Genomic DNA, 22,994 nt, shown 5'->3' with positions numbered 1-22,994 from the left:
CGAAGTGGTAAACGTCTGAGACCTGCATCCCTTCGGGCTTTCCTCCCACATTAAGCTGACACGCCGTGATATAATTGGAATACTGTTAAAAGCGGCGTTAAACCTAACTCACTCACTTTGTTAATACAGTATGGTTTAGACTGTGGTTTGTGTCAGGTAATAGAGTGTTACTGAATACATCATCAGCGAACATACGGGTAACAATTTGTACTTTTTCGCGTATACTGACACTTGTCCGAGCGAGTCACATGAATCTTTTCATTTTAAAAGCGATCTCGCCGTATTTAATACAAATATCTCTCCAAGCACATGGTGAAAGAAATACTGTCGCCATTTGTCATACACAATACCACATACATATATTTGCTATCAACATTTGGTATATACAAAATACATGGGCAAAACACTTTGAGTGGAACTTTCAAAACAGCTTTGTACAAAATGAATGATTGCATTCTTTTCATACAAGTCAAAGGGATGCAACTCTGCATGGCGAATTGATGTGCCAAAGACGACAGGGCCAACCGAGACCTAGCAACATCTTGCCTCACGTTCTGCTGCACAAGCCTATCCATGATTTTAAGAGCACCGTCATGAGCACCGTTCCTTCTGACACTTTGCAACTTTCAAATTTGAAACTGGCTCTGTTACATTGTTTGTCACATTACAATGTGTGACTGAATGAGCTATTTGGGTTTCGCGCCCCCTTATTATTATACCATTCACATCAGGCGCGAACGTCAATGATGTACCCACGTGAGGGGTGAAGCCTGGTCTTGAGCCTGATGATCAAAAGGTTTAACCTATAATCTACCTAACCTTCATATTGCGGGGAGCACGGGTGGCCCAGTCGTCTAAGGCGCCGCGATTCGCTCTGCAGAGTTGCGTCCCTTGGGCACGCCAGAAACCTATGATTGTGGGTTCGAATTCCGGTTCGCCCCAATTATGTTTCTAGATTTGTCAGCACCATACCCGTGCTCGTGGGTTTCACCGAAGTGGTAAACGTCTGAGACCTGCATCACTTCGGGCTTTCCTCCCACATTAAGCTGACACGCCGCGATATAACTGGAATACTGTTAAAAGCGGCGTTAAACACCACTCACTCACTCACTCATTATTGCGATATCCATGATAATTGCGATAGATCGCAAAACTCTTTCTTACTAAAAAGACACGTGGACTCTCCTTTAGAGAAAAAGAAAGTGAAGTCAGGAATCCTACCTAATCGTGGAGCGTTGTGACTCTCTGTCTCATTAGTATTGAACTTTCCAAAAAGTCAAGTTCAATAAGAGTTATCCGTCTGGAGTTGGAACTCTTCAATTGGTAGGATGAACTTCCGCCGCGTACTGTCAACTTCCGTCGCCGCCCTTTTGAAGGTTTACACGGCGGAAGTTAACGTGAAAAGGGGACATCACTCTAATTTTCTTTGCAAAGGGAGATAACAACACTTTTCGGAAAGTCGAATTCAATACGGATCAATATTTAGTCGACGTATTTTGTTCACGTGTAACCAGGTTGTCCCGATACTGTTATGATCTCACACAAATCACTGGAAATTATGAAAATGTTCTATTAGTAAAAGTTAAATATAGTAGAGGCGAAACGGATTTAGTTTGTGAGACAAGTGAGTTCACGCAGCCCTTGAACAGCACTTCAGTTATTTTACATCTTCCCGAGGCAAGGGAATTAACTGACTATAAAAGTGAGTGGACCTTTATAGTCAGTTAACTCCCTTGCCTCAGTAAGATGTTATATAACGGCGTGTCAGCATTTGCATATCAGAGAGCACAACAACATTTTGTACTGAGGATTGCAACAACTGAATGCCCTCATGCCCTCATGCCCTTATGCCCCCTCATCGTCAGAGCCCTCAGTAATCAGATGCATAGGACCCGTGAAGATTCCGGGGTAGAATAGGTCTTCAGCAACCAATGCTTGCCGTAAAAGGTGACTATGCTTGTCGTAAAAGGCGACTAACGGGATCGGGTGGTCAGGCTCGCTGACTTGGTTGATGCTATCATTGATCCCAATTGCGTGGATCGATGCTCATGATATCAATCACTGGATTGTCTGGTCCAGACTCGATTATTTACAGACCGCCGTCATATAGCTGGAATATTGCTGAGTGCGGCGTTAAACAACAAACCAACCAACCAATCAGATGCATAGGCATGCTTGAAACTAGGTTAACACAACGTCACGTTGCAAACGTCTTTGGTGTCAGCCAAAAGTGTTGTCAGCAGGGCATAGAATCGACACCAGACGTTTGGAGTAGCTACCCAGCGACATGCAGGTGGTCGACAGCGTTCCGCCACACAGCGGAAAGTGGTTGGTTGGTTGGTTTGTTGTTTAACGCCGCACTCAGCAATATTTCAGCTATATGACGGCGGCACAGCGGAAAGACAGGTTTCTCCTGATTGCACTTCGTGACTGCCATGATCACACTCTGGAAATACCTGCGGAAAGCCAGTGACGTCAACGTTTCTAATCAGACAGTGCGTAATCGTCTCCGTGAGGCTGAGTCATGTTTTACCGATATGACCGGGTTGGGGTTCATGAGTGGGGAGTTGTTTGATGTTGGAATAATTGAAAAAATAGAAAAGTTATGAAGTGAGTGGTTTTTTTCTTTTATTGTCGTCCATTTTGTGAAAAAAGATACGACTCTTTCATGAGTCACTTTAAAAAATCGATAGGTATATCGGAAGGAAATTCACGACATCGAACCATTTATAGACGTAAACAAGCTCGACGTCATTTGGAAAGTAGTTCGGTTACTTCCGGGAAAACGTGCATTTATGATGTATAAAAGCAGGTTTTTGTGCATTTATTGAATATAAATACAAGATTTCGGTAGCTCTCGACCAGTCAGATTTGCCTAAATGTGTGTAACAAATTTATTTTGTATTTTTTTTGGGAATATCACATATCTAAGGTTGCGTCACTTTAATACTTGTCACTCTTAAAAATAAAATTATTACAAGATAATTTTATATATGGCACAAACTGGAGACAGTTGCCACACGGCGGACGTACTGTTGTACAGTTTAACTTTACAGATTGGTAATTACAAGGCATATTTCCCTTCTCATTGTACCAAAGGTGAATAAATAACGGTCAGATTTCAGTTCTGTTTCGGGCAATAAATGATTCTGACACTTTTCTGCAGGCATTTGTTACTCATACTCAGTAATGTATGCATCATTTGATACAACAATTACTTCATTTATTTCACAGCGGTTTGGTAGCCTAGTGGTTAAAGAGTTGACTCATGGCGCTAATTAAGGCTATATCTGCACATGTACTTTGTGATAAGCCTATTTTTCCCATCTCAATCGTGATATTGCTTTAGCATTGCGGCATATGGCAACCACATTCATTCACTGTCAACACCATACCTGTGCTTGTGTGTTAAGCCAAAGTGGTAAACGTCTCATCTTCCCGAGGCAAGGGCGTTAACTGACCAAAAGTCCAGTTTCCACCCTTGCCGAACTAGGTTGGAATTACGGCTGGACTAACGTGTCTATGCATAGTCTAATCAAAATAGCGAAACGCACTAGACATCCGGTTCGTAACCACCATGGATTTCAACGTGCAGATGTCGGTCGACTGAAGGATGTGCAAAGCACGTGTACCGTCGACTGGGATTTTTGCAAATCTTTTCATGTCTTTTATGAAGGTGCTCAAATGATTTGATGCATTGCGCGGGATAAAACCCGTTTTATTACAATATAGATCTCGATTATCGAACAGATCGTCTTGACTGGGCGCCGCCATTTGTTTGAAACAAACGCAAGTGATATGAAAGATTGAATCTGATTGGTCAATAGAAGGGAAATAGAAGGGATGTAACTCGAAATAGCCACTGGTGGCGCTACGCCAGAAATTCCAGGCTAGTTCGGCAAGGGTGGAAACTGGACTTTAATAGTCAGTTAACGCCCTTGTCTCGGGAAGATGTAAACGTCTGAGACCTGGATCACTTCGGGCTTTCCTTCTACATTAAGGGGCGCACAGGTGGCCCAGTCGTCTAAGGCGCCGCGATTCGCTGTGCAGATTTGCTACCCTTGTTCTCGTCAGAAACCTATGATTGTGGGTTCGAATCCCGGTTCGCCCCGATTATGTTTCTAGGTTTGTCAGCACCATACCCGTGCTCGTGGGTTTCACCGAAGTGGTAAACGTCTGAGACCTTCATCCCTTCAGGCTTTCCTCCTACATTAAGCTGACACGACGCGATGTAACCGGAATACTGTTAAAAGCGGCGTTAAACCAAACTCACTCGCTCACTAATATATCTGTAGAATAAACTAGGCAGTGAGTTACAGTCACCTTGACACGTATGCACCTGTTACGTGTCGGAACATCGTCAGGACCGACCTTCGTCCACACATCATTGCTGTTTATAGTATCTGATTACTTGATGTCAGTACAACACCAGTGTATAAATCAGACGGCGACAATGACGCATACTGAACTACGAAGTCATTACGTCTTCCTTGAAACAGCCGCAGGAAATTATCATATGTGACATTTATGTAAGTGGACTGAATCTTTTATTGTTTGTTAATTATTAAAACAGGATCTTTCCCAAAAACTGGAAATGCAAATCATAAATAATAATGATGATTACACGCTAAGTATAATGTGTAAGCTGAGATTAGATCACATCTCTGATAAAGGAACATTACCATTTCGTGCAGTTATGTTATTATCAAAGGCTGATTACGCGCGACATTATGTGAGTTGATTAACAATAAACGTGTTAACCTTCAGTGAGTATGGTCCGCACCAATCCCTGGTCTTCAAGCGTGTGTATATAGTGTGGGAGAGTGACCACGCGTTGGTAGTCAGTACCATCAGCACTGATTCCGTATTCCATACTGTCGGAGGGTTCGTGGGAAAACGCTACGCGATGCGAGTCATCATTCCTTGTGCATTGCTCTTTGCATTTTTCGTAAGTTTTTTTTGTTGTTTCTTTTGTTTCTTTGTTGTAAAACGCCGCACGCAGATAATATTGACGGCGGTCTGTTAATAATCGAGTCTGGACCAGACAATCCAGTGATTGATATCATGAGCATCGATCCACGAAATTGGAGTGAGTGAGTATGGTTTAACGCCGCTTTTGGCAATATTCCAGCAATATCACGGCGGGGGACACCAGAAATTGGCTTCACACATTGTATCCATCTGGGGATTCGCTCCCGGGTCTTCGGCGTGACGAGCGAACGCTTTAACCACTAGGCTACCCACCACCCCAGCAAAAAATAGGGTAGCCAATATCTATTGTCATCGAACGGTTCCGAACATGTCATTAGAAATTTGATTGGCATGCCGTAAAAGGCGACTATGCGTGTTGTAAGAGGCGACTAACGGGATCGGCTGGTCAGGTTCGCTGACATGGTTGATGCATGTCATCGTATCCCAATTGCGTGGATCGATGTTCATGATATCAATCAGTGTTTTGTCTGGTACAGACTCGATTATTTACGTCATATAGCTGGGAAATTTCTGAGTGCTGCCATATACAACAAACAAACAAGCTTAACAAATGTACTATATTTTACCTGTTGGCGTGGCTGCTCGTTGAAACGATATAAACAGTACATGTTGATAAATGTATCTCACAATACCGTCCTTAATTCAAATTAAAAATGTTCAAATCTGTTCTTTTTAAGTGGACGTCTTCAGCTGAGAAAGGTACGTTTGCTATTCCTCAGACATATTAAAGTCTTCTAAGTCACCTTCCCAACAGACCATTTCAATGTTCAATTTGTAATGCCAATTTCCAAACACACCACGTCAGTTTCCGACAGCGTTTTTGGCAGTTTGGGGCAGGAACCGGCTATTTGATATTTCGGGATTTTGTATCGAGATGTGATTATTTTTCAGCGGCAGCTACAAAACCAGTAACTTTGAGCCTGATGTTTTTTAAATTAAGAGGCCTTGTAATAATGAGATTTTTGTGGCAGGTAATTTCTTATTAACAGTCTGAGGCATTATTATTTTTTTCAAGAATTTTCGGGGACAGTTCTTTTTTATCGAAAAGATCCCAGGCCCAAGAATATCAAATGGTCGTTTCCTTATGCCGTGTCAAATTACTATTACGTATCATTTTTTATACATGACTGAAACAAGAAATGGTATTCGATGGTGATATATTTGATGCCGGTAGTTTTGGGCCTTTAGATTTCAATGTTTCGGTGACTGGTTTCAGCATAATAACATGTTGATAACGTTTGTAAATTCTTGGTCAAATCAAATGTTTAAGTGTGTATATTCTTTTGGCCGGCAGTTTAGTTTACAATCTCCTTGCTGCCGTTAAAGGATGGGCTTGTATTATATAACATATCACTGTGCTCCAGCTACAAGGACATAAATCTACATCAATCGGTTTTCGCATAATTCATTCATAATACAATGTCATGGCTATTGTCTTTGTTTGTTTTTTTCTTTTTTGTTAAACCCAAACTCAGCAAAATTCCAGCTTTTTGTCGGCGGGCTGTAAATAATCGAGTCTGGACTAGACAATCCAGTGAATGGCATCATGAGCATCGATCCACGCAATTGGGACACGATGATATGCAACCAAGTCAGTAAGGCTGACCACCCGATCCCGTTAGTCCTTTTATAGTCAGTTAACGCCCTTGACTCGGGAAGCGGTAAACGTCTAAGACCTGCATCACTTCGGGCTTTCCTCCCACATTAAGCTGACACGCCGGTATATAACTGGAATACTGTTAAAAGCGGCGTTAAACCAAACTCACTCACTCACTCACTATATTAATGTTACGTCGACATACATCCATCTTTTCAGAATGCGGAGGAAAGCCAGCAGATGTGATATTCGTCCTCGATTCTTCCGCAAGCATTTATGCTGACGACTTCCGTAGACAGATCCAGTTTACGCGCGACGTGGTGTCCCTCTTTGACATTGGCCCTGAAAAAACCCGAGTAGGTGTCGTCCTCTTCAGCACCGACGTATACCCTGTCTTTGGATTGACGCAGTTCGCTGACAAGCCTGCCGTGGAACAAGCTATCGAGGGGATTATCCAGCATGTAGGAGGCACCCAGACACAGAAGGCTCTCAAGCACATCAGAGAAAGAGAATTCAAGAAAAATGCCCGTCCGAAAGTTCCTCAAATTGCCATTGTGTTGACCGATGGTCAGTCCTATGACCGCAACGCGACCGTTCATGAAGCCATTCTCAACCACGAGGCAGGGATCACAACTTTTGTCATTGGTATCGGATTGGGAGTTGATATGACAGAGTTATCTGACCTTGCCAGTGACCCAAGCAGTTCCTATTTGCATCAAATTGGGAACTATTCGGCTCTTCAAGGGATAAAGAAAATATTAGCAATTGAAACCTGTAAAGGTAAGCTTCGAAAAAGCTTAGCATGTGTTTTAGTATAATTAGTATAAAACACAGTGAAAACATCGAAAGGTTCCGAATTTTGTCCAAATAGACTTCATCACTTGGGGTGCATAACATTGATAGTACAGATGTGTGTGTGGTTATCACGCGCATTATTTCCAACAATGTGTTATATTTGGCTGTGTTATACTATTTAAACCATCCGTAGTGGTTGAATAGGAGTGACCGAATTTCTTAAATGAATAGTTTGTTCAGCAATATGCACAAAATGAATAGTTGTTGGCAGTGGTGACAAAAATGAATAGTTTGGTTTGTGGACAATACCCAAGCGCCTAAAAATTGTGTTAATTGTGACAATGAATATATTGTTTGAGGGTGCTAAGTAAATAAATGGTGTGTTGGATATAGCTCGGACAAAAACATTGTTCTAACTTCCTCACACCAAATATATCAAGTGGATGCCTTCCAACTGAAATTTGGAGCGGCGTTAAACCCAACTCACTCACTCACTCACTCACTCACTCACTCACCCACCCACCCACCCAAGCCTATGTTTTGGGTCTTTTTATGTTGTTGTCTCGTGTTGTTTGCTTGGGAATATCTTTTTATAATATTGATTTAATGTTTTATTTTGTTTGCAGTTGTAGTGTGTCGGTTTGGAAGATGGAGGTGGGGTGTGTGTGTGTGTGGGGGGGGGGGGGGGGGTGTGTGTGTGGGGGGGGGGGGGGCGTATTTGGTTTCTTTGAAAATGTATTCTCTGAACACGAGAGAGAACTCTTACCGATGGATATACAAATAATTAGAGGTATTCAGCATGTTAGACGTCTAACAATTTTGTCTTGTTTTCCACATGTAGTCAAGTACGTGAAACCGACGCCGAGACCAACTCCCCGTCCGACCATACAAGCTGACGCCCCTGTTGGTGAGACATTACCAATACTTCCCGTGCATGTGTTTCCTAGAATGTCCGCATTTCACTTTCTGTTTTTTAACACAGAATGTTTTTAACGGATATAAGTGTCATATTTTTGCTGATTTAGCTCACAGGATAAAAGTGTAAGTTAGTTTATGATAGCACGGCATCGTGTTCACAGTATTTCTGTTAACTTGCCGCGATTTCTCCGAGCGGACCGAGAGAATAAAAAGAAACTTACGTCTAGAGCATAACATGACTAAGCATTGTCTTTTTCAAAATATATATATTTTGTTTGGGTTAAATATGTACACCGGACTCCTGGGCCCACTTGCACAAAGCGATCTTAGCGCTAAGACTATCGTAAGCCTATGTTAAAGTATGGGAGTTACGATCATCTTAGCGCTAAGATCGCTTTGTGCAAGTGGGCCCTGTTGTACAAACACATTGGTAATTGGTATTTTTAGTCGAGATATGAAACATGTTGATCCATTAAATTTTCACATTAAAATATTTAACAAATACAACTGCCAGGAAACTTCATAATGCAAAATGTCGTCTTGAGCTTTAACCTCACCATGCTGGTAGAAGGTATTCCACGTGCTCTCTCTCTCTCTCTCTCTCTCTCTCTCTCTCTCTCTCTCTCTCTCTCTCTCTCTCTCTCTTAAACCATTGATGCTGCTTACAGTATATAATAATCCTTTAAATCGTGGACAATGTGTACGTAAGAGATTTTACGTTCGCTCGCCCGACTGCACCGTCACGGCACGGAGTTGATCACTCAGGGGTAGATCATTTGCCTCGGTTTCTTAAAACAATATAATTTGTTCCAGAAAAGCAAAACTTGAAAAAATACTTTGTCGCCAGTTTTTTTCCAAAACAAAATATTTGTTTGGCACATAAAAAAAATGGATGGAAGAATATCCTGTCTCTTATAAACAAAAACAGCAACCTGGTTGATGCATGTCATCGTGTCCCAGTTGCGGGGATTGTTGCGCATGATTTCAATCACTGGATTGTCTGGTCTAGTCGATTATTTACAGACCCCCGTCATGAAGCTGGAATATTGCAAAGCGTGGCGTTAACATCAAGTTGACGCTCTGATATAGAATCAAACTCACTCTCACTCAGTTCTTCACCCACTCACTCGCTCATCCAGTTCTTCACCCACACGGTTCTCTCTCTCTCTCTCTCTCTCTCTCTCTCTCTCTCTCTCTCTCTCTCTCTCTCTCTCTCTCTCTCACACACACACACACACACACACACACACACACACACACGAACACACACACACACACACACACACACACACTCACTCATTCACTCAACCAATCCGACTTACCACAACAAAACAGTTAATACATTGTTATGGAATTGATGCGATTAAAGGTCAGGAACATAATTTTCGTACAACACGCACACACTCACAGTTTGTGTTTTATTATGTTCCACGAGTAACCAAAACAGATGATATGTTGACAGAGTTTCATTTTCTTCTCACGCAGATGCCAGTGAGTGTACCCTCAGTCTCATCATCGGCGTGGACACTAACGGCGTCAGCACTCGCTACACGAAAAACATCCTCTCCTTTCTCTCCGAAGTCACAGAGAATCTGTCGGGTCTCTCCGGTAAGGTCCGCACCTCACAGATCATGACAGAATGTGCCGATTCACCTCGAATCGTTAGATCCAAGAGTTATGCCCCTTTGATCAAAAAAATGCGCTATCAAATACCAAAGACATCAAGCCGCGTCAGATCGGCTGGGATTTTATTCATCAACAGCGACATCGAAGATGCATCAAGAGCTATGAGCGAAGTAAGGAGAGCAAGATTTATTGGATTCCACCTCTTTCTTGTCGTTGTTGGCTCCAATAGAGCGGAGGACGATCTGTCAAATCTACTGGGTGTAAAAAGTAGTTCCAAGGAATACGGCGGAAGTGTTTTTAAGTCTCCATCCTACAGTAAATTGCCTGTAATTGTATCCGGACTTACACAGGCGCTAGCGGAATCTGGATCGTGTGTGTGATGCTTCATGTAGAAATAGAAATGTCCAGTGCAATAAATGATATAATAACATGTTTGATATTGTCCTCAGATATAAGAATGATTTCTAAATCAGCCGAGCTAGGTCAATGTAATTTTAATCATTTAAGTCACGTAGGTTATATTGATTTTGTGCAACATCGTCAGTGACGACCTGCGCAAGGTCAGCGACTTTGTAGATATTATGGCGTCACAGCTAATTTCGGAATTAACACTGCGTATGAATAATTCTCTCAATCCCTAATTTAAAAATGACGTGTCTATCGAAATCGCGAAAAGTATATTCAAAAACATTAAAAACAAGTTTGATTAACAATTATGAGAACAACTTCTATTTAGTTGTGTTTCTCCACATGCTGCTGACAAGACGGGTTCAGATAACACATAAGCATTTGATGTATCGTGACGTCATTGCATTCCAGTATGACATCATGTTAGTTCAAAGTGACGTCATTTATAAACTTCAGTGTGAAAGACTGAGTTTTCCGATGATGAGGAAAGTGATATTTTGATTGCAGTGAACATAACTCTTGATATTTCACAACAGTGAACATAACACTTTGACGGAACTATTGACAACTCCCCTCAAATTGTCCCCCTTTATCGTAAGTGTCTTGATTTCCCTTTTACGTTAATTCCACACTGACAGGGGAAAATAAGGACAGGTGGTCATTTATAGAATTAATATCGCCTCATGGCGTTTGTTATTCTCTTGAAAATGTTCCGTTATAAAGTGTAAATTAATCACTTAACTCGTCAGTCGAGACCAACGTGTATTCCTTCGCTTCAAACTGCGGTCTCCAAGTTAAAATTGATTTTGTATATAATCATAATTATCTATATGATGCAGAATTTTCGCGACCCTAAATATTTTTTGTTTCTCTTTTATATATTGTGTACGATTTTGCAAACACTAAACTACTTTTATAGTCGCAAAAACAAGGGGTGGTGACCCGTCCCTGTGTGTTAGGTAGGGAGAATTTACGTTTCAAGGTTTTACGTTGGTAATGAAATAATTAATTTTCCGGTAGCCAACGACACAATAAGCAAACAATAAAAAGGATATTCCATGTGTCTCGTGACATATCCTGTTTCTCTCATCGAAATATCTCCTTTCCCCTGTCACTCGATGAAATATCCTCTATATGTACCTCACCACTGTGAGAGTGAGTGAGTGAGCATGATTTTACGTCGCTTTTAGCAATATTCCATCAATATCACGGCGGGGGACACCAGAAATGGGCTTCAGACTTTGTACCCATGTCGGGAATCGAACCCGGGTCTTCGGCGTGACGAGCGAACGCTTAACCACTGGGCCCCTACCACTGTGAGAGGTCTAGTAGAAAGCGGTAAATACGGACAATCACTGCACACTTTCGTATTTTATTTTATCTCGACAAATACTTTGGTGCGATCATTTGATATTCTGGGAGCCCCGGGATTCTTTTTGAAAAGTGAATCTGTTCCCGAAAAAGCTGAGAAGATATAATTTGTACCAAAGTTCAAAAAGAACAAAGTCGTTCACTAGGATTGTTGGCTGGAAATAAAAGCAACAAAGCACTTTCCATAACCAAATCAACGCTCTGCTTAAAACAAAGTCAATTGTAAGAGTGTTACCCACCAGTGGCACCTGTAACCAACACATGCAAAGGCAAGTCAACTGATCACCTAAAAATACCCGGAAAATGATGGGTCAAATGTCAAAATAGGAAATTGTAGGACATAATTTTTGTCACTGATGCGTCAAATTTGTAAATGTCCTCTACACGTCTACCATAAAATGTTTTGAAAGCTTTACTAAAACCTTGCGGCGTAAAACAACAAACAAACTAAAACCTTGCATGTTACCCTGATCAAACAATCGATTATTTGCAGGTCACTATCCTATAGCAGTAATATTGCGGCGTTAAACAACAAAGGAAACAATTTGAGAACAACGACCAATGCACAAGAAACTGCGACTTGTTTATGATGACTTCAGAGTGAGTGAGTTGGGTTTAACGCCGCCTTTTACATTTATTCCAGTCATATCGCGGCGGATCAGCTTAATGTGGGAGGAAAGCCCGAAGTGATGCAGGTCTCAGACGTTTACCACCTCGGTGAAACCCACGAGCACGAGTATGGTGTTGACAAACCTAGAAACATAATTAGGGCGAACCGGGATTCGAACCCGCAATGATAGGTGTCTGGCGTGCCCAAGGGACGCAACTCTGCAGAGCGAATCGCGGCGCCTTAGACGACTGGGCCACCTGTGCCCCCTGATGACTTCAGATGACAGTTGTGATTGACAACAGACAACCTATACCTTCAGCTGCCTCATTTCGGGTTTTAGCGATATACACATATTTGATTATCTCACACTTAAATATACTTGCGGGAAGTAAATGACGGCGGTCTGTAAATAATCGACGAGACAATCCAGTGATTGACATCATGAGCATCGATCCAATTGGGATCGATGGCGTCAATCAACCAAATCAGCGAGCCTGACCACCCGATCCAGTTAGTCTCCTCTTACGACAAGCATAGACGCCTTTTACGGCAAGCATGTGTTGCTGAAGACCTGTTTACCCTGGATCTTCACGGGTCATGCACGTGCAACATCACTTGTTGGGCTATAAAAACGTTGGGTTTCCATTTGCATGCCACCACAATCTTACAGCAATTGAATAGCGAAATCATGTCACGACTGACGGACGCTCAACGCAACAACGCCATCGGCCTGGTGCAAACAGGAAAATCGTCTTCAGCCATAAGCAGGTTTTTCCACGCACAATTACAAGACTCTGGAACTGTTATCAGACACACGGTACCTACTTGGGAATCGAACCCGGTCTCCGGTGTGATGTTCCTTGCTTCAACTATAAGATTTTCCTATCCATCAGTAACTTCGAGACTCAGTCGTGTAAGTCGCCGCAGTTCACCTACTAGAGTTGCCTCCCTTCGACGTTTCAGGAACCTATGATCGTGGAGTCGAACCCCAGATTCCCCCTGATTGTGTTTCTAGCTATGTCAGCACCATGCCCGTGCTCGTGGGTTTTACCAAAGTAGTAAACGTCTCAGACCTGCATCAACCCGGGCTTTCCTCCCACATCAAGCTGACACGCCGTGATATGATTGAAAAACTGTTCCAAGCAGTCAAATAAAACTCACTCTGTCAGTTTTGCGTGTGTGCCTTAATGTTGTACTTATTGTATCATAGTATGGCACGTACTAGTATAAGATATACACGCTGAAGCATATCAACACAACTACAACCATATAACATGCATGTACACACAGTATCAATACATCAATACATCAAGTACAGGGCGCATGGGTCGCCTAGTTGTTAAAGCATTCACTGGCAAGAGGTCAGATTTCAATTCTCTGCATAGCTAATTGTGAAGATAATTTATGGTGTCCCCTGCCGTAATGTTGCTTGAATATTGCTAAACTCGACGCAAAGCCATCCTCATTGACTTTGTAATGTAGTGGAATTAAGATATTACACTTCTATGCATCTTGTTGAAGGGAAGGACTTAGGAACTTGTCAGTTCAAATCGAAGACCCGTCGCATCTACCTATTTTTACGTATTAAAACCTGCATCAACTGTCAGATGTATAGCAGATACATTGTACAGCGCTGACCATGATGAATGATCCGTCTCTATAACTGGCCACCTGTCAAACAATTGATTGACTTAATGTTGTGCAACAACTGACGAGCTTAATCTCATGAAGTAATGAATTGTAACGTGTGACTAATATCAGTAACGTCTAGACGTGTGGTCAGTTGGTCACACCAGCAGGATCGGGACAGACGGAGACACAGTACGTATGTTTATGTTGTAATCTTGTTAACGTTGGGAGGTATTTTGCTGTTTGGTGTGATTCCGTTCGTCCATTGCATAAGGTTCACGGATCAACAAAATTAGATCTATATCACGACATTATTCGCTGAATTTGAAACCAGTCCTTTTAAATGCTCCAGTCCTACAACAATACTCATAGGATAATCGATAATATTACGAACGACTACGCAGGGACTTTAACAACTTAACTGAAAGGGTATGTTCGCTAAATACATATTCCTATCGGAAATAAACGATAAAAAACAATTCATTTTCACATTCATGTAGGCCTATAGTTTATGTGTTAGGAGTAGGTGATTCTGTTACCTACATGTACAATCCGGGATAAAATAATTCTTAAATCTTTTCTGTGGTCTTAGAACATTCTCAAGACTTATTTCGCCTCTCTATTAGCTTTGTAAATGACTGATCGTCCGTCGTACCGCGGTTAACCCGTTAAGCCTTGCATATTTAATTTATATATTTTGAAAAATCTTTTGTGGAAAATATTTCAAAAGAATGTTTTGTCAAAGTCTAAAACTACGGATGCATTTTATGTTGAAAACGTATGTATGTGTTTCAACTCAGAGAACATACACAGGGCTCGACAATTCGTATACACGAAGCTGTTCACATATATACCTTGCACTGTTCACACACATGCACCTTGCACTGTTCACATAAACTCCTTGGACTGTTCACACATACACCTTGTACTGTTCACACATACACCTTGCACTGTTCACATAAACTCCTTGGACTGTTCACACATACACCTTGTACTGTTCACACATGCACCTTGCACTGTTCACATAAACTCCTTGGACTGTTCACACATACACCTTGCACTGTTCACACATACACCTTCCACTGTTCACACATGCACCTTGCACTGTTCACACATACACCTTGTACTGTTCACACATGCACCTTGCACTGTTCACACATGCACCTTGCACTGTTCACACATACACCTTGCACTGTTCACACATACACCTTGCACTGTTCACTCATACACCTTGCACTGTTCACACATGCACCTTGCACTGTTCACACATCCACCATGCACTGTTCACACATACACCTTGCACTGTTCACACATGCACCTTGCACTTTTAACACATGCACCCTGTACTGTTCACACATACACCTTGCACTGTTCACACATACACCTTGTACTGTTCACACATACACCTTGTATTGTTCACACATACACCTTGCACTGTTCACACATGCACCTTGCACTGTTCACACATGCACCTTGCACTGTTCACACATGCACCTTGCACTTTTAACACATGCACCCTGTACTGTTCACACATACACCTTGCACTGTTCACACATACACCTTGCACTGTTCACACATACACCTTGTACTGTTCACACATACACCTTGTATTGTTCACACATACACCTTGCACTGTTCACACATGCACCTTGCACTGTTCACACATGCACCTTGCACTGTTCACACATGCACCTTGCACTTTTAACACATGCACCCTGTACTGTCCACACATACACCTTGCACTGTTCACACATACACCTTGCACTGTTCACACATACACCTTGCACTGTTCACACATACACCTTGCACTGTTCACACATACACCTTGCACTGTTCACACATGCACCTTGAACTGTTCACACATCCACCATGCACTGTTCACACATACACCTTGCACTGTTCACACATGCACCTTGCACTTTTAACACATGCACCCTGTACTGTTCACACATACACCTTGCACTGTTCACACATACACCTTGTACTGTTCACACATACACCTTGTATTGTTCACACATACACCTTGCACTGTTCACACATGCACCTTGCACTGTTCACACATGCACCTTGCACTGTTCACACATGCACCTTGCACTGTTCACACATGCACCCTGTACTGTTCACACACATGCACCTTGCACTGTTCACACATGTACCGTCCACACAAATTAACAATATCTCTGCTTGCAGTCCATGGCTCGACTCCTGCTCTTTCTGTCGGGCGTGCTGGTGCTGCTTCAAACAGGCCACGCCCAGGGGCTACAAGGTATGTGTCTGACATCAGGGATCACATTACAAGTCACTGCCCCTTGGTTATGTTTGCACATATATGCACCTCGATAAATGTTTAGCACCATCCTTTCTTTTCATAAATGCCTAACTTTCGTTTATTGTACATATCTACATATGGTCATATACGTACATATACTCACACGCAAAAGAAACGCAAGTGGTTTTAAGCAAATAGGTAACAAACACGGAACCATAAATTGATTCGAGTTTTAGCATGTAGTGAAGCCTGATGGTGTTATCAATATTTTTGGTTGCATTTTGGAAGCACCGAGTAAAAACGCAACATAAAAAACAAATCACCAAAACGCACCATTTCAATGAATATGTGGGTATCAAGCACCCATTTCTCGCGAAATCGAAAATGTACGAGCTGTCACGAACTGTAGTGGGTATAAAACTGTGGCCGATTCTTGGACCTACCACTCCTTGGTCAACAATGCCACGCCTAACTCAAATTCAGAGAAACCAGGCTATCGGACGTTTGGAAGCTGGAGAGTCTGTCCAAGATGTTCCCCGTCATTTCAACGTTAACATTACCACAATTTACCGTCTCCTGCATCGATACAATGCTACACAGACCACAGATGACCTTCCTCGAAGCGGTCGTCCTAGGGTCACCACACCTCGACAAGATCGGCAGATTATCCGTCAACACCAAGTGAAAGTGCTTGACAGACCATAGGAACACATAATCGGCACATTAGCCGGGACACTGTGATCCGACGTCTCCGTTCCAACAACCTCAGATGTCGCCGACCAGCACGTCGTCCTGTTCTCCAACCACGGCATCGACAAGCACGACTTCAGTGGGCACAGGCTCATCGCAATTGGCGTCATCGTGAGTGGAGGCGTGTCATCTTCTCTGATGAAAGTCGCTTTTGTGTCTCCCATGCAGACGGAAGAGCCAGAATTTGGCGGCTTCGAGGTGATCGTTTCGCTGACAGAAACGTTGTGGAAAGGGATCCATGGGGTGGACTTAGCGTCATGATATGGGCAGGGATTGGACTTTATGCGAGACTTGGACCCATGTGCTTTCTGGATATTGGTCAAGGTCGGGGACACGGCGTCACTGCTCAGCGATATATCGACCAAGTGATCAAACCCCACGTTTTTCCATTTTTTGCACAACATCAACAACACATTTTCCAGCAGGACAACGCTCGCCCCAATGTTGCCAGAGCTACCATGGCCCTTCTGCAACAACACAACATCCACGTTCTACCGTGGCCAGCCCTCAGCCCTGATCTGAACCCCATCGACCACTTGTGGGATGAGGTTCAAAGGCGTCTGCACAATGTGCGCCCAGTCCCTACAACTGCCGATGAACTACGCACAGCTGCTATGGATGTGTGCAGGAGGATCCCTAGGGCCTTCACAAATCGCCTGATCCACTCAATGTACAGGAGATGTGTGGCAGTGATCAATGCTAATGTAGGTCACACCAGGTATCAATCTTGCCCTATTAGTATTTCTTGACTTTACTGTTGAAAATAAATAACATGTATAGTGAATACTCGACTTGCGTTCCTTTTACGTGTGAGTATATATACATCTGGAGAGACGTTAAGCATCACCCGTATTTGTCTATATGCCGAACTTGCGTGTATCTAGAATACCTATTTACGGCATTGATCTCCGTGAGTTGGGTTTTTACGCGGCTTTTAGCCATATTCCAGCAATATCACGGCGGGGAACACCAGAAACGGGCTTCACACATTGTACCCATGTGTGAGGAATTGAACCCGGGCCTTCGGTGTGACGAGCGAACGTTTAAACCACTGGGCTACCAACCACCCCAGCAAATAATAGGGTAGCCAAATAACTATTGTCATCGAACAGTTCCGAACATGTCATTAGAAAATTGATTTGCTTTCTATCCTTAAATCTTAGGATTCACAGCATAGGATTGTTGAATATGTCTATCTAATATGGAAATATACAGAAAAATAGACACGAGACACGAGACAACATGATAAGTAAGACAGTCATACAAAATACCAAAATCTGATGTAAGCCTTGAGCATGTAATGTCCACTGACGCTATGATTCACTGTTCAGACAGGCGTGGTGTCAACAGACCCTATGACTTCCAAGGAGAATCACAGATACCAAACAGTGTTCATCCGATGACTGGAAATAGTGTCTATCCATTGTGGAAAAGCCCAAAGCAGCCTGCAAGCAACGTCCAAAGAAGTAGGGGAGATTTGAAAACAACACTGCCCCTTGACAAGAAGGGTTCCAGCTCTCGTATACCTGGTCGTCGGAAAGGAATAACTGACAGCTCGTTTTCCCTCCGACTTGCTGATCCTCGCATACGCGGTAAAAGGCCTCCTGGTCCCGTTGGATATAGAAAATCCACAATCAGTACAAGAAATCCAGGATTTCCTTTACGCTTTGATTCCAATGGGCCTCGAGGATCTACCTTTAAGGGAAAACCTCGTCGTTATATAAAAACGCCTAATCTTCCTTATACGTTTAGTAGGCGAGAAACACCGAAACCAAGAGCTCCAGTGAGAAGACGTTTTCCAAAAAAGATGAATAAGTCATGGAGGGAAACTCAAATTCGAAAACAAAACAGTTTCGACAGAAAGAAATGGACTTCAGAGAGCCAGCTGTTGAAGAGGAAAGACAATATTATTCTAAAGATAGCACCTCCAAGGAAAGGCAAAGTAAAAGATGCACCGTTTCCTTTATGGATGACAAGTAAGTGAGTGAGTGAGTGAGTTTGGTCTAACAACGTTTCGAGCAGTATTTTAGTTAGATCAAGGCGTCCTACATTGATGTATAGAAAGCAGGCATTGATGCAGGTCTTAAACGTTTCACTTTGGTGAAACCCAAGAGCACGACGATGATGCTGACAAAAATAGAAACATCATCATCATCATAATTATAATAAAATTATTAATAATAATAACCAGTACTGTTAGACGTAATACATTTTTGTGATATATTGTCGTAGATGTTTCAAAATCATCAACTTTTGCCTTTTAGAATACGTTCCTCTTTTCTCTCTAAACGGAAAAGCCAAACTATTAGTTTTGGAGCCACAGCATGTATAGAAGAAACAGCATGTTCAGTAGGTGGAGTTAATGTTTTTGTTTAATTATTTACAGCATTTCAGGGTCTGATAATGTTTTCACAAAATTCCCAGATCCTCCATCACACCGCAAACATCAACGTCAGGCCCTTCAGTCAGAATAGCAAATGGTCAGCCCTAAAGAGCATCGTCGTTACGATCCACGTCAGGCACCACAGCCAGAATAGCAAATGGTCAGCTCTAAAGAGCATTGTCTTTACGATCCACGTAGGGTCCCACAGCCAGAATAGCAAATGGTCAGCCCTAAAGAGCATTGTCGTTACGATCCACGTCAGGCACCACAGCCAGAATAGCAAATGGTCAGCCCTAAAGAGCATTGTCGTTACGATCCACGTCAGGCACCACAGCCAGAATAGCAAATGGTCAGCCCTAAAGAGCATTGTATTTACGATCCACATAGGGTCCTACAGCTAGAATAGCAAATGGTCAGCCCTAAAGTGCATTGTCTTTACGCTCCACATAGGGTCCCACAGCCAGAATAGCAAATGGTCAGCCCTAAAGAGCATTGTCGTTACGATCCACGTCAGGCACCACAGCCAGAATAGCAAATGGTCAGCCCTTAAGAGCATTGTCGTTACGATCCACGTAGGGCCCCACAGCAAGAATAGCAAATCGTCAGTCCTTAAGAGCATTGTCGTTACGATCCACGTAGGGTCCCACAGCCAGAATAGCAAATGGTCAGCCCTAAAGAGCATTGTCGTTACGATCCACGTCAGGCACCACAGCCAGAGTAGCAAATGGTCAGCCCTTAAGAGCATTGTCGTTACGATTTCTGGTCTCAGTATAGCTGACATACTGCCACTGTGACTACACATCTTAATCCGTGAGAGTTAACTTACAAATATGTTTGTCTGATGAATGTTTCAATGGTTTTTATCAATTTACAACGTGCCTAGGTAAGACACCCACGGTGCAAGATCGTCAGAGAGAATATGTCCCACAGACTGGAAGAAGCATAAAAGTGGAACGTGAGTAGCCATTTAAACATTGTTTCATAAATATTAACACTATCTAAGTTAGAACGTGGTTAAAAATGGCCCTAGAATATAATGTTGAATGTTTTAAAAGAGGCCTGTCTCCGTTCTTTAATGAAACATCGTATTTGAAGCTGGCAGGAATTCGATGTTTCCAATTCGCTATCGGAACCGAACTTGGCAAGTACATTTAACACAAGCCATGTCGTACAAACCCCCGAATCGCCCTGTTGTAGCTCTTATATAGGTTCCGCCAGCCATCCAGAGACCGTTCCATCCAGAAAATTTTGTAGTGGTTCTTCATGATCAAGACCATTATATCGGTACAGACCACAATAGGGAACTGCATTGGACATAACCTTTGTCGCTGGTGCTCAAATTTGGAAATGTCCTCCATATGTCCACATCTTCGTAGAAAGAGCACTCTCGATTGTACCCAAAAGTAAGGAGACAAATTTGCAGACACGCAACAAAACCCCTTCTCCTCCACCCAAAGAAGGTGGATTGGTTGGCCTATGAAGTGTTAGTGATATGCGTACATTCCCTTTTGAAATGTTTTATGACTACAGTTCAAATATAATCGATTTTCTCATCGCCATTGGTCGAATGTTCTATTGATCTAAAGTGTTCCTTCATATTGGCTGTTTCAGAAATGAAAAAGGTTCGTACTTTTGTTGAAAAACCGAAATCTCTCCCTGTACCGAATATATACGAGCCAAAGAAAATCTCCACGTCACAACCAATGTACCTCATGGAGCGCTTCGACTCAGAGTTTCGCCCAAACACTCTGGCCTTAGGAGTAACCTTTGACTCGCCAGGTAGGCATTTTTGAAACCTTCCATTTTGAATGGTAACGTGGGGATTCCGGTTAAGATTTGGTGCCCAGAGAGGACATATTGGATCGGTTGATCGGGCTCTGTGACTAAGTTGAGTATCCCGATAGCGTTCCTCATAATATCAATCACTGGGTTGTCTGTCCCATATTCGTTTTAAGGGCTGCATTCAGCAGGAGTATTGCGGGATTAAACATCAAACGCGAAAGTGTCATGTTGAGTGAACGGTTAGGTTTAACCATTGCTTTCCTGTCAATCAGTTCAAGGCAGTTGGAAAGAAATGGAAGACGCGTAAATGCTTTTCACTAGGGGTGATATATAAGTAGGAGTAATACATTCGGGGTAAAATCAAACCAGAGTTCAGTGAATTCTGGTTCAACTAAGGGACGTAACTCTACACAGCAAATGTTGGATGAAAGCCCGACATGATACAAGTTTTAGACCTTATTACTTTCGTGAAATCCACTGACGCGAGATTTGTGCGAGATAATGATAAATAATAACCAGTGCACGTCTGGGATTCAGTCAACCGATTAGCGAATCCTGTCACGGTTAGGTGACGTAACTCTAGACGACGACTTACATCTGCGTGGAATAATATGGATATAATGTTCATATCATTTATTATTACTTCATATATAGTTCTGTGTGTCGTGTCAGGAGTCTATCGATTATCTGTATCAAATGTCAGTTGATGTAAAAGACAGTTAAAAATATTAATATGAACTTCTAATGCTTGTCATTTGGTTAATCAAAGAGGTAGAAAATGGTATGATCCTAAACAAATGATACTTATTTTTTTCTGAGGTGAAAGATTTGTTTTAAACATATAATTGGTTCCAGAAAATACTTAAAGTTTTTTAAATAATTGTTCTCTTGAGGTATCCTCACACTAAATGGGTTGGGATCCTTATTGAGAGAAATATGTATATAAAGTTTAAATGGGCCAGAAGAAGTTCTAGTGGAATGGTAACGCAAACACTGTTCATGAGTGAGTGAGTGAGTGAGTATGGTTTTACGCCGCGTTTAGCAATATTCCAGCAATATCACGGCGGGGGACACCAGAAATGGGCTTCACACATTGTACCCATGTCGGGAATCGAACCCGGGTCTTCGGCGTGACGAGCGAACGCTTTAACCACTAGGCTACCCGACCGCCCCAACTGTTCATGAAACCAACATGGGCTGAATATGTCACAGGATTGACAGTGCTTGATGATGATATACTCCTTCGTGGCTTGTGAATACCTGTTTCAGCACTTGACCTTTAAGCTGAGTGCATTTGCTTGGTAACAACAACAGGTAGAAAATAGTTAAGGCATGACACCAATTTATCTACTTCTTTACATAATTTGATGTTTCAACCCATATGTTTTAATCTGACACCAATTCATCTACTTAGGAACAGAATTTGATGTTTTACCTCATACTTGTACCATAAATCAATCTGAACTTCACTGAACGCGTCGCGGCGAGATTGATAACGACACTTCAAACACTTGTATGAATCCGAGAATACTGTGCAAGTGATACAACTGTGATATAAATATGACACAACCATGTACATAATCACAATAATGACAGCTGTACGATTCCGACTATATCAGAAGCAGGCAACCGTCAAACACACATGCAAAGGCAAGTCAATTGTTCACCTGAAAACACGGAAACATATGGTACAAGTCAAAATGGGGAATTGCATAGGATATGTTTCTTCCATAATGCGTCAATTTTGTAAATATCCTCCACGGGCTACCCTAAAAAAACTAAGCTTTTCCAATGCCTTGATAAAACAACTGTTTTTCAAGAAACTCTTTGAAATCGTAGGAAGAGCGTGCTCGATTATACCTCA

At 42.3% G+C, this 22,994-nt stretch overlaps 2 protein-coding genes across 2 annotated transcripts in view; both read left to right on the top strand.

Moving 5' to 3' along the window:
* Positions 1-4,794: 4,794 nt before the first annotated feature.
* LOC124131965 (collagen alpha-4(VI) chain-like) lies at positions 4,795-10,358 on the top strand. Its single transcript, XM_046495511.2, has 5 exons — positions 4,795-4,948; positions 5,670-5,691; positions 6,809-7,369; positions 8,226-8,291; positions 9,788-10,358. Exons 1-5 carry the CDS (start codon positions 4,907-4,909, stop codon positions 10,306-10,308), a joined length of 1,212 nt encoding a protein of 403 aa, XP_046351467.2. The 5' UTR covers positions 4,795-4,906; the 3' UTR covers positions 10,309-10,358.
* Positions 10,359-20,970: 10,612 nt separating this feature from the next.
* The window catches only part of LOC124131963, a 64,474-nt gene continuing 62,450 nt past the window's right edge, over positions 20,971-22,994 (top strand). Inside the window, exon 1 of the mRNA XM_048396449.1 lies at positions 20,971-21,127. Within this exon, the coding sequence (XP_048252406.1) occupies positions 21,052-21,127 (76 nt within the window). The 5' untranslated portion in view covers positions 20,971-21,051. The remainder of the gene's footprint in view (positions 21,128-22,994) is intronic.

The sequence above is a fragment of the Haliotis rufescens genome, unplaced genomic scaffold (assembly GCF_023055435.1).
Source record: "Haliotis rufescens isolate VD_foot unplaced genomic scaffold, xgHalRufe1.0.p SCAF_15, whole genome shotgun sequence".
NCBI lineage: Eukaryota > Metazoa > Mollusca > Gastropoda > Lepetellida > Haliotidae > Haliotis > Haliotis rufescens.
This window is presented reverse-complemented; position numbering and strand designations above follow the sequence as displayed.